The sequence below is a fragment of the Myotis myotis genome, unplaced genomic scaffold (assembly GCF_014108235.1).
Source record: "Myotis myotis isolate mMyoMyo1 unplaced genomic scaffold, mMyoMyo1.p scaffold_m19_p_23, whole genome shotgun sequence".
NCBI classification, from domain to species: Eukaryota; Metazoa; Chordata; class Mammalia; order Chiroptera; family Vespertilionidae; genus Myotis; species Myotis myotis.
In genome coordinates this window covers 1,415,404-1,429,050 of record NW_023416328.1, presented here as the reverse complement: position 1 = coordinate 1,429,050, position 13,647 = coordinate 1,415,404, and the positions used below count along the sequence as shown (strand labels likewise).

The 13,647-nt window shown below is 55.2% G+C and overlaps 1 protein-coding gene across 1 annotated transcript; it reads right to left on the bottom strand.

The window, feature by feature from the left end:
* Nucleotides 1-1,293: 1,293 nt before the first annotated feature.
* On the bottom strand, nt 1,294-13,560 carry RLBP1 (retinaldehyde binding protein 1). Its single transcript, XM_036355868.1, has 8 exons — nt 13,519-13,560; nt 10,832-10,933; nt 10,054-10,182; nt 8,612-8,816; nt 5,922-6,100; nt 4,459-4,617; nt 2,103-2,213; nt 1,294-1,452 (listed from the first exon to the last, which is right to left on the bottom strand). Exons 1-8 carry the CDS (start codon nt 13,558-13,560, stop codon nt 1,294-1,296), a joined length of 1,086 nt encoding a protein of 361 aa, XP_036211761.1.
* Between the last annotated feature and the right edge of the window lie 87 nt (nt 13,561-13,647).

Below are 13,647 nucleotides of genomic sequence, written 5' to 3'. Positions count from 1 at the left end.
TTCAGGGAGGGAGAGAGAGAAACATCAGTGATGAGAATCATCCATCAGCTGCCGCCTGCATGCCCCCCACTGGGGACCGAGCCCTCCACCCAGGCATGTGCCCTGACCGGGACTCAAACCCTGATCTCCTGGTTCATAGACTGGTCGATGCTCAACCACTGAGCCACGCCGGCTGGGCCCCGCTTCCTCTCTTACGGTGATGGTGGCCACCTGTAGGCACCCAGCGTGGAGGCAGCTGGGATTTTGCGAGGCTGAGCATGTCAGATTTAACTAACATTCATGGTCTTGGGACACAGCTTGTCTCTGAGCGGGGAGGGGCAGTACCAGGGCATGGCCAGCAGGGGGCGGTGCCCGCCCACAGTCAGCAAACTCACTTGTCAGCTCCTGGCCGCCTTAGCTCCAGGTGTTGTAGGAAATCCCTCAGGATGAGGCTATAGAGTAGCTCCACTCTTTCTCGGCAGCTTTTGCTGGAGAGACCCCACAGACAGGAGGAGGGGGACACAGCTTGCCATCGCTGCCCGCACCAGCCTGCACCTGACTGAGGGGAGCAGGCCACCCCAAAATGGATCGGCTGCAAGCTTGCCTCCACGTGGGAAGCCCTCACTGCCTGCTGGCTGCCCAGGTTCCGGTGCCCCCAGATCACTCACGCTTCTACCCCCTCCTGGCCTGTTTTCACGGCTCTTAAGTAGCAAAACTCTCTTGCAAAGGAAATCATTATGAAATGTAGAGTCTTGGAAACAGCCTCACACACGCCATTATCCCAAAGCTTCAAAGACAGTAAGAATGTAATTGTCCCCAAGTCATCATCGTCATCTTTTTTTAAACAAGATATGTATTTATTATTATTATTATTATTCCTCACCCGAGGATATTTTCCCATTGACTTTTAGGGAGAGTGGAAGAGGGAGGGAAAGTCAGAGAGAAACATTGATGAGAAACACATCGATGGGTTGCCTCCTGCATGCACCCCGACCAGGGCCCAGGCTGGGGAGGAGCCTGCAACCGAGGTACATGCCCTTGACTGGAATTGAACCCAGGATCCTTCTATCTGCAGGCTGACACTCTATCCACTGAGCTGAACCGGCTAGGGCCCCAATTCTTCTTGTTCAAGCGAATTTCCCCTGGTTTGTTGCCCCTGGACTTAGGGGGAGGGTGATGCCTGAGCTCACCCAAGCTCAGGGAGGGACAGGGACCACAGCCCCCCCCACAGGCAGCCCTTTTCCCAGCCTCTGGGTCTGGGGCACTGGGGAGAGGCCCAGGGGTGCTAACTATGAGTTGGAGATGGGAGTGTCCTCAGAAAGCCGTGTTCTCGACGTGGGCCCGCGGGCCGAAGAGCTGCTCAGCGACCACCTTGCCGTCGTACTTGGGCAGGGAGCCCCCAAAGTCGGTGGGTAGGATGTCCTTGTCAACCTCCTGGAAGAAGCCGGAGAGGTCATCTCCGTGGACAAAGACCTACAGGAAAGCAGAGACGGAGCTGAGCTGGGGGGCCCTAGGATGCCCTCATCAAAAGTCACCAAACAGCCCTGGCTGGTGTGGCTCAGTGGATAGAGCGTCGGGCTGTGGACTGAAGGGTCCCGGGTTCGATTCCGGTCAAGGGCACATGCCCAGGTTGTGGACTCGATCTCCAGAAGGGGACATGCAGGAGGCAGCCGATCAATGAATCACTCTCATCATTGATGTTTCTATCTCTCCCTCCCCATTCCTCTCTGAAATCAGTAAAAATAAAATAAAAAATACCAAACACATTGCCCGGCTGGCATGGCTCCGTGGTTGAGCATCGACCTATGAACCAGGAGGTCGCGGTTGGATTCCAGTCAAGGGCACAGGCCTGGGTTGTGGGCTCCATCCCCAGTGTGGGGCGTGCAGGAGGCAGCCAATCCATGGTTCTCTCTCATCCCTGATGCTTCTATCTCTCTCTCTCTTCCTCTCTGAAATCAATAAAAATATATTTTAAAAAATAATAAAAAAATAAACATGGGAAAATATCCTCGCGTGAGGATTAACAACAACAAAAGAAGCCCCATTCTCTCACCCACTCATCAGCCAATCGCTGTGCAGCGCCCCTGCTCGCCCCGCCCCCTGCGCCGCCAGCTGTCACTCACCCTCTGGAGCAGCTTGCTTTTCAGGAAGGGCCTCACCACGTTGTAGGTGGTGGTGAAGTACCAGGGCTGGTGGATGAAGTGGATGGCCTTGAACCGGGCTGGGAAGGAGTCCTGCGGGGACAGGGAGCGCCCCAATGGCCTCAGAGGTCCCCGCTTACTCCCCCACTCCCTCTCCCTCCCCAAAGCACAGGGACAGCCCCCTGAAGGTTCCAGCCCCAGGCCACCAACTGGGGAGCCCTGGCTGCACCCCCCACCCCCTCCCCCCCAGAGAGGAAGCCCCAGAGGCCATGCAGCCCAGCCCTCTCCCCGATGCTGCATGAAACCTCGGGGTTCAATGGCATGATGAAATGAAATGGTAGCCTCTCTGGGTTTGTAGGGGACCGGGCTTTTCAAACCCACTTGCCTGCTGAGTGACTGCAAACTATCATAGACCACAGGGACGCCTCTGTCATGCTCACTGTCCCCCACCCATCCCCGCCTTCCTTCCCCAGGTGCAGAGACAGCAGGGTTAAGATGAGCTCTAAGGAAGGACTCATGGCCCCGCCAGCATGGCTCAGTGGTTGAGCGTCAGCCTATAAACCTGGAGGTCATGGTTCGATTCCCGGTCAGGCCATGTGCCCGGGTTTCGGGCTCTGTCTCCAGTGCAGGGCGTGCAGGAGGCAGCTGATTAATGATTCTCTCTCATCATTTATGCTTCTATCTCTCCCACTCCCTTCCTCTCTGAAATCAATACAAAATATATTTTTTAAAAAAAGGACTCATGACACTTATAGGAGTAAGTGAGTGTCATGGGCGTTAGTGATATCCTCTCTCAGGATAAATTCACATTCGAAGAGACATATGCAGACACAGTGGGATTTGGGGTCAGAAGGTGTAAGTTCAAGTCCGGCTTCTGCCACTATAGAGTTTTGTGACCTTGAGAAGTCACACAAATCTCTGAGCCTCGTTTTCCAGGTTTTAAAAATGAAGCAGAAACGCCCTGGCCGGTGTTGCTCAGTGGATAGAGCGTCGGCCTGTGGACCAAAGATGTCCTGGGTTCGATTCCGGTCAAGGGCATGTACCTCAGTTGCAGGCTCCTCCCTGGCCTGGGCCCTGGTCAAGGACGTGTGCAGGAGGCAACCAATCGATGTGTCTCTCTTACATCGATGTTTCTCTCAGTCTCTCCCTCTCTCTTCCACGCTCTCTCCAAGAATCAATGGGAAAATATCTGCCGGGAGCCGGTCCATGCTTGCTGTTTCAAGGGACCTGGCATATATGGCATACTGTTCTTAATATGTTTGCTCACCTTCTTGGCACTATGTGTTTTAACCAAGGTCTCCTCTCTGAGAAAGGGTGTTTCCCCAGGTAGGGATTTTCCCCTGAAGTTAGGGAGGGAATAAAACCTCTTAACTAAGTGCCAGGTGGGTAATTAATCACTTTAACTACGAACAATCATGCTTAAGCTACATAATCTTTACTCCCTGGAATGGAGATAAGAAACGCCCTAACCTTTGGAATAGAGATTGATAGGATTGGAATCAACTGGTATAAATACAGATGTAACAAGTCAGAACTTAGAAGACAGAACCAGGAGGCACAGAACCTACACAGAACGTTCTCTAGAGACAGAAGAACTTTGCTGGAGAGAACATGGCAAAAGATCCTGGACAGAAACTGGCCTCAGAACCTAGAGACAGAACCTAGCGAGAGAACATGGCAAAAGATCCTGGACTGAACCTGACTACAGAAATTGGCAAGAGAATCTGACTAGAACCTGGCGACTGAACCTGGCTGGAGAACGTGGACAGAACCTGGCTGGAGAACCTATCGAGGGAACATGACTACAGAACCTGGCTGGAGAACCTGGAGAACCTAGCAAGAGAACATGGACACAGAACCTGGCTGGAGATCCTAAGCAGAACCCCTCTGGAGATCCAGACCAGAACTTGGCTGGAGATCTTGGCTGGAGATCCTGGCTAGGCTGCTGATGAACTGAACGCTGTCTCCGTGTCATTCCTTCTTCGCCGACTCTGTCTACGCCTTTGGGAACCCCTGGACCTGCTGGGGTTGGACCCCGGCAAATATCCTCAGATGAGGATTAAAAAATATATAAAAATTAAAAAAATAAAAATAAAAAATGTGGAAAAAACGAAGCAGGAAGCAGCGAGAGGATGCTGTCTCCGGGTAGATGAGTTAATGAATGTGAATCCCTGGCCCGCTGTCAATCACCACGCAAGTGTCTGTGGTTGGCGTTGCCCTTTGTGGCCCATTCTCAGCTCCCTGCCGGCACCGTTAAACCAGGACACCGGGCCGGCCGCCCCGCCTCCCGCCCTGCTGGGTCCCCACCAACCCTCGTGGGCCAGCCCGGAGGCCTCACCTGGAGCATATCCACCATCTTCCTGAGGTCGGCGGCCCGCAGCCCCGCAGCCTGCTGCAGCGTGAAGCCGCGGAAGTTCTCCACGATGCAGAAGCCGTTGATCTGCGTCTCCTCGTTCTCCAGCAGCTTCTCCAGGATGAAGCAATAGGCCTGCAAGATCTGGGCACAGGGAACAGGCTGCCAGCCCCGGCCTCAGCGACCAGGTCCTGGTGGGGGAGCCAACTGGTGCACCCTTATTGGAGGTCACTTGTCACCGTCACAGGCTTAGAGCTGGGACACCCCCCCTCTGTGAATGGGTCCCAAGAAATAACCGCGAGTGTCCCAGCCACGGTGAGATGCCAGCGTGCTTCTCCCTGTCCCCTTTAAACTCCATTGCATTTACCAAGACTTTTTAAAAAATATATTTTTTTTATTGATATCCGAGAGGAAGGGAGAGGGAGAGAGAGAGAAACATCAATGATGAGAGAGAATCATGGATCGCCTGCCTCCTGCATGCCTCCTACTGAGGATCAAGCTTGCAACCTGGGTAGGAGCCCTTGACCAGAATCAAACTTAGGACCCTTCAGTCCACAGGTCGACACTCTATCCACTGAATCAAATAGGCTAGGGTGCCAAGACTTCTTTATTTTTAATATATTTTATTGATTTTTTTTTACAGAGAGGAAGGGAGAGGGATAGAGAGTCAGAAACATCGATGAGAGAGAAACATCGATCAGCTGCCTCCTGCACATCTCCTACTGGGGATGTGCCCGCAACCAAGGTACATGCCCTTGACTGGAATCGAACCTGGGACCCTTCAGTCCGCAGGCTGATGCTCTATCCACTGAGCCAAACCAGTTGGGGCGCCAAGACTTTTTTTAAAATGTATTTTTTAAATTGATTTCAGAGAGGAAGGGAGAGAGAGAGAAACATCCATGATGAGAGAGAATCATGGATCGGCTGCCTCCTGCACGCCCCACACTGGGGATGGAGCCTGCAACCCGGGCATGTGCCCTGACCGGGAATCAAACCGTGACCTCCTGGTTCACAGGCTGACACTCAACCACTGAGCCCCGCAGGCTGGGCAGGGCAGCTCTCTTAAGAGCTTGACCCATGGCATTTCCTATGTGTCAATGCCAAGATGTAAGACTGCTAATGAGGCTGGAACCTGCCTGTGCTCTCCAGAACCCCTCCCCGCTCTCCCTCGTCCTTGTGGCTCTCAGCTTTCAGCCCAGCTCGTGACCCACAGCTGTCACCCCGCTTGGCAGGGACACCGGGACCCTTGGCCAGTGGGCCCTGCCTGCAAAGCTGCTGGGTTTCCCAGCTGCCCTGGCCACCCTAGGAGTTAGTTCTCCCCCAGCTGGACAGGGCCTGGGGGCCTTGGCCGCCTGCCTCCCCCTCCCCCACCTCGCAGAGTGACAGCCCCACAGAGGCCAGGGCTGGGGGAGGGAGCCCAGCCCAGCGTGTGCGAGGGACTCGCTGACCTCGTCAAAGGTGATTTCTTCGCAGTCCCAGTTCTCGATGTTGAAGAGCATGACCACTCGGCCGTACTTGTCCCGACTGGAGAGGACGCCGGGGTAGCCGGCCTCGACGGTGCAGCGGACGGCCTCCAGGGACAGGCTGTCGAAGAGCTCGGGGTGCTGCAGCCGGAAGTGCACGTAGCCTGGCGCAGGGAGAACAGAGGGGCCCCTCAGGGAGCCAGCCCGTCCTGGGGGTGGGGAGGGGATCCCAAGGACTGCGTGGGACCGAGCAGGACACCCCCTCTCTGGGATAATTGCCGCGGGAATCAAGACTCAGTGGATGGAGCGTCGGCCTGCGGACTGAAGGGTCCCGGGTTCAATTCCAGTCAAAGGCACATGCCCGGGTTGCGGGCTTGATCCCCAGTGTGGGGCGTGCAGGAGGCAGCCGATCCATGATTCTCTCTCATCATTGATGTTTCTATCTCTCTTTCCATCTCCCTTCCTCTCTGAGACCAATCCTATATAATAGAAGGCTAATATGCAAATCAACCGGTCGCTAAGACGTGCGCTGACCACCAGGGGGCAGATGCTCACTGCAGGAGCTGCCCCTGGTGGTCAGTGTGCTCCCACAGGGGGAGCACTGCTCAGCCAGAAGCCCTGAGCCGCTGGCAGCGGTGGTGGCAGGAGCCTCTCTCACCTCTGTGGCAGCGCTAAGGATGTCAGTCGGACATCCCCCGAGGGCTCCCGGACTGTGAGAGGGCGCAGGCTGGGCTGAGGGACTCCCTCCCCCCACCCCCTGCCCCAAGTGCATGAATTTCGTTCACCGGGCCTCTAGTAAAAATATATTTAAAAAATAAAAAACGTCAAACCCTCAATGGTTCACCTCCACAACCCCTGAGCCACGCTGGCCAGGTTACATATTTTTACTTTATCTGCGTTAGTATTTTCACATTAGAATGTGAGGTGCGTGAGGGCAGCCGTTCTTGTCTGCATTATTCTCGGCCGCACCCTTTGGCCTAAACCCATGGTCGGCAAACCGCGGCTCTCGAGCCACATGCGGCTCTTTGGCCCCTTCAGTGTGGCTCTTCCACAAAATACCAACTTCTGTGCCTAGGCCACGAAGTTCCCATTGCACTGTACGTGCACGCCCGTACGTGGTATTTTGTGGAAGAGCCACACTCAAGGGGCCAAAGAGCCGCATGTGGCTCGCGAGCCGCAGTTTGCTAACCACTGGCCTAAACCAGCAGATGGCACAGCCGGCAGTGAATGAACATCTGGGGGAGGAAGTTAGAAGCAAGAACAGGAGACTCGGCCTGCGAAGGGCCTGCCCAGGACCCCACCCTCCACCAGCACCACGGCCTCCATTTCCGGGGGGAACCTGTCTCCGTGGGCCAGCAGGGCCAGTCTTCGGGGCCCTGCCCAGCCTGGCACCATCTTCTGCCCACTCTCTGCACATGAGCGTTAGGCACCTGCAGGTGTGGCCACCTTCTCCACAGAGACCCAGAGCCAAACCCTAGCCTTGGGGGGCGGGGGACTTCTCCCCTCTTTGGACAACCAATTTGGGGGATTTGGTTGCGGACGAAAGCGGCCACATGCTGACCTGACCAGCTCAGGGAAGGCCTGCGTGGCGGTCTTGCAAACTCAGAGACCTAAAGTCACCACAAAGGATGGTCTGAAATTACACTTGAACTAAAAGCAGTGATGGTGGGCAGTTACGTCCCAGGCCGGTATCTTCCCTGACAAGGTCAACCTTTCCCTTAACGGAGCCTATCTGTCTTTTTGCATCGATGATAACACAGGCTTGAATGTCTGGGTAACTTGTAACTTTCCTTTTTCTGGATCCCCTGGGGCACCACCAAATGTGCTGGGCGCCAGGACAGAGACCACAGATGCCTTCATTATCATGTTAATTGTTCCTGCACCCACCTAAGTATGTGTCTATCATTTTACTTTTTTTTATAAATATATTTTATTGATTTTTTTTTTACAGAGAGGAAGGGAGAGGGATAGAGAGCTAGAAACAGATGAGAGAGAAACATCGATCAGCTGCCTCCTGCACACCCCCTACTGGGGATGTGCCCGCAACCAAGGTCCATGCCCTTGACCGGAATCGAACCTGGGACCCTTCAGTCCGCAGGCCGACGCTCTCTCCACTGAGCCAAACCGGTCAGGGCTATCATTTCACTTTTTATCCAATCCCAGGGGTTTCCCTGCTTTGCTTTCTCCCGCCTCTCTAGTCTATCACCAGTGGATTTCCTGTAACCCATCTACATCCCTTCCTTTGATTGCCATGTATAAATACAGATGTAACCTGCCATTCTCCGGAGCATTATCTCAATCCATTGAGGTTCTGCTTCCCGGCACATGTCCACAGTTTGGCTCCAATAAAGTCACAAAAATTCTCTACAGGTTTGATTGTTTTTATGTTAACACGGTTCTACTCATTGAGTCCAAAGACTGAGAGAGAGGAGAGGAGCCAGATCTCTAGGAGTCTGGTCCTGCCCCATTCATTCATTCATTCATTCATTCATTGTCACAGCTGAGCGGGATCGCCCACATCTGACAGTTTCAGGGGGAAAGATAAGGCGGCTCAGAGACGCGCTGGGCAGGGAATGGGAGGGACGCAGAGGGGTCGGTGCGAGCTGTGGCTGCGTGAGGGTCAGCACCCCCGTCCTCACCTCCTCTCCTCCCCCAGCTTCCCAGCGTGGCCTCACCTCTGAGCAGCTGGTAGGCGCGCCCCACGTGGAACTTGCGGGCGCGGATGAAGCGCAGGAAGAAGGCGCTGTCCCTGCCCCGCACCTTCTCGGCCACCTCGCGGGCCAGCTCCTGACCGGAGGCCGCCTGCTCCCGCACCAGCTCCTGCAGCGCCCGCACCGCCTCCTCCCGCGTCTCCTCCCTCTCGTTCAGCTCGTCCTTGGCCTGGAACAAAGTCGGGTGGGAGCAGGAAGTCGCGGGTAGGTGCTGTGCGGGGCGGGACACACGCACACAGGGTGAGACCTGCACATAGGGTGAGACCTCCCAGGGGCAGCAGCTGGGCCGTTGCTGCTCAGGCAGCGCTGGGGGCACCTGGTTGTATTGGGAGAACATTAGGTCCATCTGTCCATCTGCTCATCCTGCCTTGTTGGCAGGACGTAGCCAAAGGTCTCAATGTCTGTCATCCTAACAGCCTGCACTTGCGGGAGCCCCTGGTTAGCCCTCTGCCCAGTCCTCGAAGTACATTGTGTTTTTCACCCATGAACCAGGTCACAGTTTGATTCCGGATCAGGGCACATGCCCGGGTTGCAGCCTCGATGCCCAGCAGGGGGCGTGCAGGAGGCAGTCGGTCCATGATTCTCATCATTGATGCTTCTCTCTCTCTCTCTCCTTCTCCCTTCCTCTCTGAAATCAATAAAAAATATATATATTTTTTAAAGGAGCCCCAGCCCTGACCGGTTTGGCTCAGTGGATAGAGCATCAGCCTGCGGACTGAGGGGTCCCGGGTTCGATTCTGGTCAAGGGCATGTACCTGGGTTGTGGGCACATCTCCAGGAGATGTGCAGGAGGCAGCTGATCGATGTTTCTCTCTCATCGATGTTTCTAACTCTCTATCCCTCTCCCTTCCTCTCTGTAAAAGATCAATAAAATATATTTTAAAAAAAATAGCCCTAGCTGGTTTGGCTCAGTGGATAGAGCATCGGCCTGTGGACTGAAGGGTACCGGGTTCAATTCCGGTCAAGGGCACATGCCCGGGTTGCAGGCTCGATCCCCAGGAGGGGGCATGCAGGAGGCAGCCGATCAATGATTCTCTCTCATCATTGATGCTTCTATCTCTCTACTTCTCCCTTCCTCTCTGAAGTCAATAAAAATAATTTTTTAAAAAAAGTCCCTAATATCAGAGTCTAGGATGATCCCTGGCCAGAGGCCCCAGGTCCCGCATTGGTCTCAGGGAGCCCTGGGGGCTGTAGACTTGGATAGGCCGGCTGATGTCTGGCCAGCCCAGCGGCTGCCAGGCCTGACCTCCAGGAGGGCCCCTAGCACAGGCCAGCCCATGAGGTTCAGGACAACCCGGAGAGCTGGGGCAGGGCGCTGCCTCCAGCAGCAAGGAGGCCATCAACATCCCCCCCTTGCTGCCTCCCACACCTGCCCCCCCTGCCCCCCACACCCGGGGCCACCTCACCTTCTGCAAGGTGTGTGGGGGCAGCTCGCTGCACTGGCCAAAGACAGGCCCGTGGTCCTTGGTTGTGAGCCTCTCCAGCTGGGCGCGCAGCTGTTGTTCCTCTTCGGGGACCTCGCGGAAGGTGCCCGCCTGCAGGCGTCAGGAAAAAGCAGTGACACGTTCCCATCAGCCTGAGCCAGCCAAGCCCATGGCCGGCTGGGACCCTACCCTAGGGCTCCGGCCCAAGGGGGCCCCTCCTCGCTGTGGGCTGTGGGCGGTGTCCAGGGCCACAGAGAGGTTGTAGGGGAGAATGCCCATGACTGTGGGCAGACCAGGTGTGGAGAGGCAGGGAGGGGGCAGGGCAGGGCAGGGGGAAGGTGGGTGGAGGGGAGCCCCAGGGCGCAGAGGTACTCACCCCCCCTGACATGCTGCCTCTAGGAGCCTGAGTCCTGGGCCTTTGTCCTGGGAGAGGGGGTTGGGGCAGCAGTGGATGGAGAAATTGCAGATCTGGTCTCAGAACCTCGGCTCTCAAACTTTCCCAGGCATCACATCACCTGGGGCATTTGTTGTCCTTCGGCTGAAATTCCTTATTTAAATTCACATTCACATTTCATTGATACTTATGTGCTAAGTCTGCCAACAGGCTGGTCTGGCTCAGCCTGGAAAGTAGCCCATTGGTTTCCGTTTTACAGGCGTCTGGGCTGTGCTCGCCTCTCCCCCCCTCCCTGCCCCCCCCATCCCAGACTCTTCACCGTAGTCCTGGACTCCCCCCGCCCAGCTGGGCCCCTGGGTGACTTACCTGCCCGGCCTGCAGCTCCTCTTTGAGGACACCTGGTTGGTGGCTGTGTCCTGGGGGAACCCTGGCCGTCGCCTCCGCCGGGGGCGTGGTCCCGTCAGCAGGCTGGGATTAGAATGTCACAAGGAACTGCTCAGGGCCCATGATTTCCTGTTAGATCAGGCTCACGGGAGGCCCAGATTGGGGCAAGCACAGCACCAGGGAGCTGAGGGGGTCGGCCCGGGTCCTCTGGAGCCGCCTCAAAGCCCTCCTTTGTGTGGTCTGCCCCGAGTTCTTGCTCAGCCATGTGGAAGCCGGGCTTTGGGTGGGATCGGGGCCAGCCCCATTCCCCCCTCTCTGCCCTCTCCCTCCTCCCAGGCGGCTCCGGGAGCTCACACCCAGAGGAAGGCTTGCAGGAGGCACAGAGATTTTAAAGGTGGTTGCCGATGCAATGGCAGCTTGGGGGAATCCAGACGTGCCACCCTCTCCCCTAGCCCCGCGGGGCCTGGCGAGGGAGTTGTCACCTCCAGGATGAGAGGGGCCAGTGGGGAAAGGTAGCTGGTTAGGCTGAGGCGGGAGACCAGACTAGATAGGCCCACCCCCCTGCTAGGCAGTTTGTGCTGTGATAGGAGCCTGCTCTGGGTCCAGTCGACCACTTCTTTGTTTTTTTAAATTGATTTCAGAGAGGAAGGGAGAGAGAGAGAGAGATAGAACCATCAGTGATGAGAGAGAATCATTGATTGGCTGCGTCCTGCACGCCCCGCACTGGGGATCGAGCCGCAACCCGGCCATGTGCCCTGATCAGGAATCGAACTGTGGTTCATAGATTGATGCTCAACCACTGAGCCACACCAGCCGGGCCATCTCCTCTTCTTATAAGGATACTAGTCGTATTGCATTAGGGCCTACCCTGATGACCTAAATTCAGGTAATTTACCTTAATTACCTTTAAAGACCCTACGGAAAGGGTCAAAGCAGCGGTTCTCAACCTGTGGGTCGCGACCCCTTTGGGGGTCAAACGACCCTTTCACAGGGGTCGCCTGAATACATCCTGCGTATCAGATATTTACATGATGATTCATAACAGCAGCAACATTACAGTTATGAAGTAGCAATGGAAATAATTTTATGGTTGGGTCACAACCTGAGGAACTGTATTAAAGGATCGCAGCATTAGGAAGGTTGAGAACCATTGGGTTAAAGAGAATAAAACGGGGCAGAGAAAACTTACTGTGCTTAGCAGATACCTTGCAGAAGGCTTGCAACCTTGAGCACGGCGTAGGCCCGATAACCACCAGACACCTGGCATGGGGAGGAACCAAGGACGACTGGACCCTTATGTCAGCAGAACGGCTTGCAAGCCAGCCAGGATTAATAAAAACCTCTCTCTCCCTTCATTCTCTGCAGAATCCTTCCTCAGACTCGGTTCACCTGCACCCAGGTGCATGAAATAGAAATCTCGTTTGGCTCAGTGGATAGAGCCTTGGCCTGCAGACCGAAGGGTCCTGGGTTCGATTCCAGTCAAGGGCACATACCTCGGTTGCAGGTTGCTCCCCAGCCTGGGCCTTGGTTGGGGCAAGAGGCAACCCATCGATGTGTTTCTCTCACCTCGATGTTTCTCTCTTCCACTCTTTCCCTCTCTCTTCCACTCTCTCTAAAAATCAATGGAAAAATATCCTCGGGTGAGGATGAACAAAAGTAAAATAAAATCTCTCTTGATTATGGCCGCATGTCATAGGTGCATGACCCCGGCTCACTCCGAACCGTTCACCTACCTCCAAACACAGTCACATTCTGAGGAACTAGGGGAGAGGACTGTGACACATGAATTTGGGGGGTGGGGGGGACACAAGTGCATAACACCACTTTCAAGGAGGTCTCTCCGTCAGAGCTGGGTGGGCCACTGGGAGCTGTAGTAAACGCCCCAGGGCTTAGGAACAATAGAAGGTTACAGTTAAATTAGGTCATCGCAGTCTCTGCCTCTGTGGCAAAGACCACAGCTCCCTCTTAACATTTTTTACAAGCAGGTCGCGGTTTAGGCAGGGGTGAAGAGCCTAACCTTTCTTTTTTTTTCTTTTTCTTTTAAAAAAAATATATTTTATTGATTTTGTACAGAGAGGAAGGGAGAGAGATAGAGTTAGAAACATCGATCAGCTGCCTCCTGCACACCCCCCACTGGGGATGTGCCCACAACCAAGGTACATGCCCTTGACCGGAATCGAACCTGGGACCCTTCAGTCCGCAGGCTGACGCTCTATCCACTGAGCCAAACCGGTTACGGCAAGAGCCTAACCTTTCTAAGGTATGAGTCTGTAACCTTTCGGGGGCATGAATCTGTAACCTGTGGCCTTTCAAAGGTATGAGTCTGTGACCTGTGTTGAGAAATGGAGCGACGAACTTTGTGTGTGTTTAGCCAACCGTTTCGTGGTTTTGGTGAATAAAAGCTCACTTCTACATCTGGTCGGGGCTGCAGTTCGGTCCTTGCTATGGCGGGGTGCTGTAACTGCAGTCGCTGGCCAGCTAATGAAGGCTCCTAAATTCTACCCTTTGGCTCTGGTGGTTGCCTCTTACGGGTTGCCCCATAACAGAGCTTTTCAGGAGGCTAACAGGCCACCAGGCCCCTGTCGGGGAGCGGGGCTTTCTCCGGCATCATCTTCTCTTCGCAGCCCCTCTCCTGCCTCGGCCCTGCCCTTCCCTGTCTCAAGACTCACATTCACGTCTGGCTCCTCTGGCTGGAACAACAGCAGTGCCATTGTTCGAGGAGAGACGCTGCCCTCATTGGCCCCGGGCACCTGTGCCAGGCTGGAGGCAGGGACGGAGAGGGCCCGCATTTGCTGTGC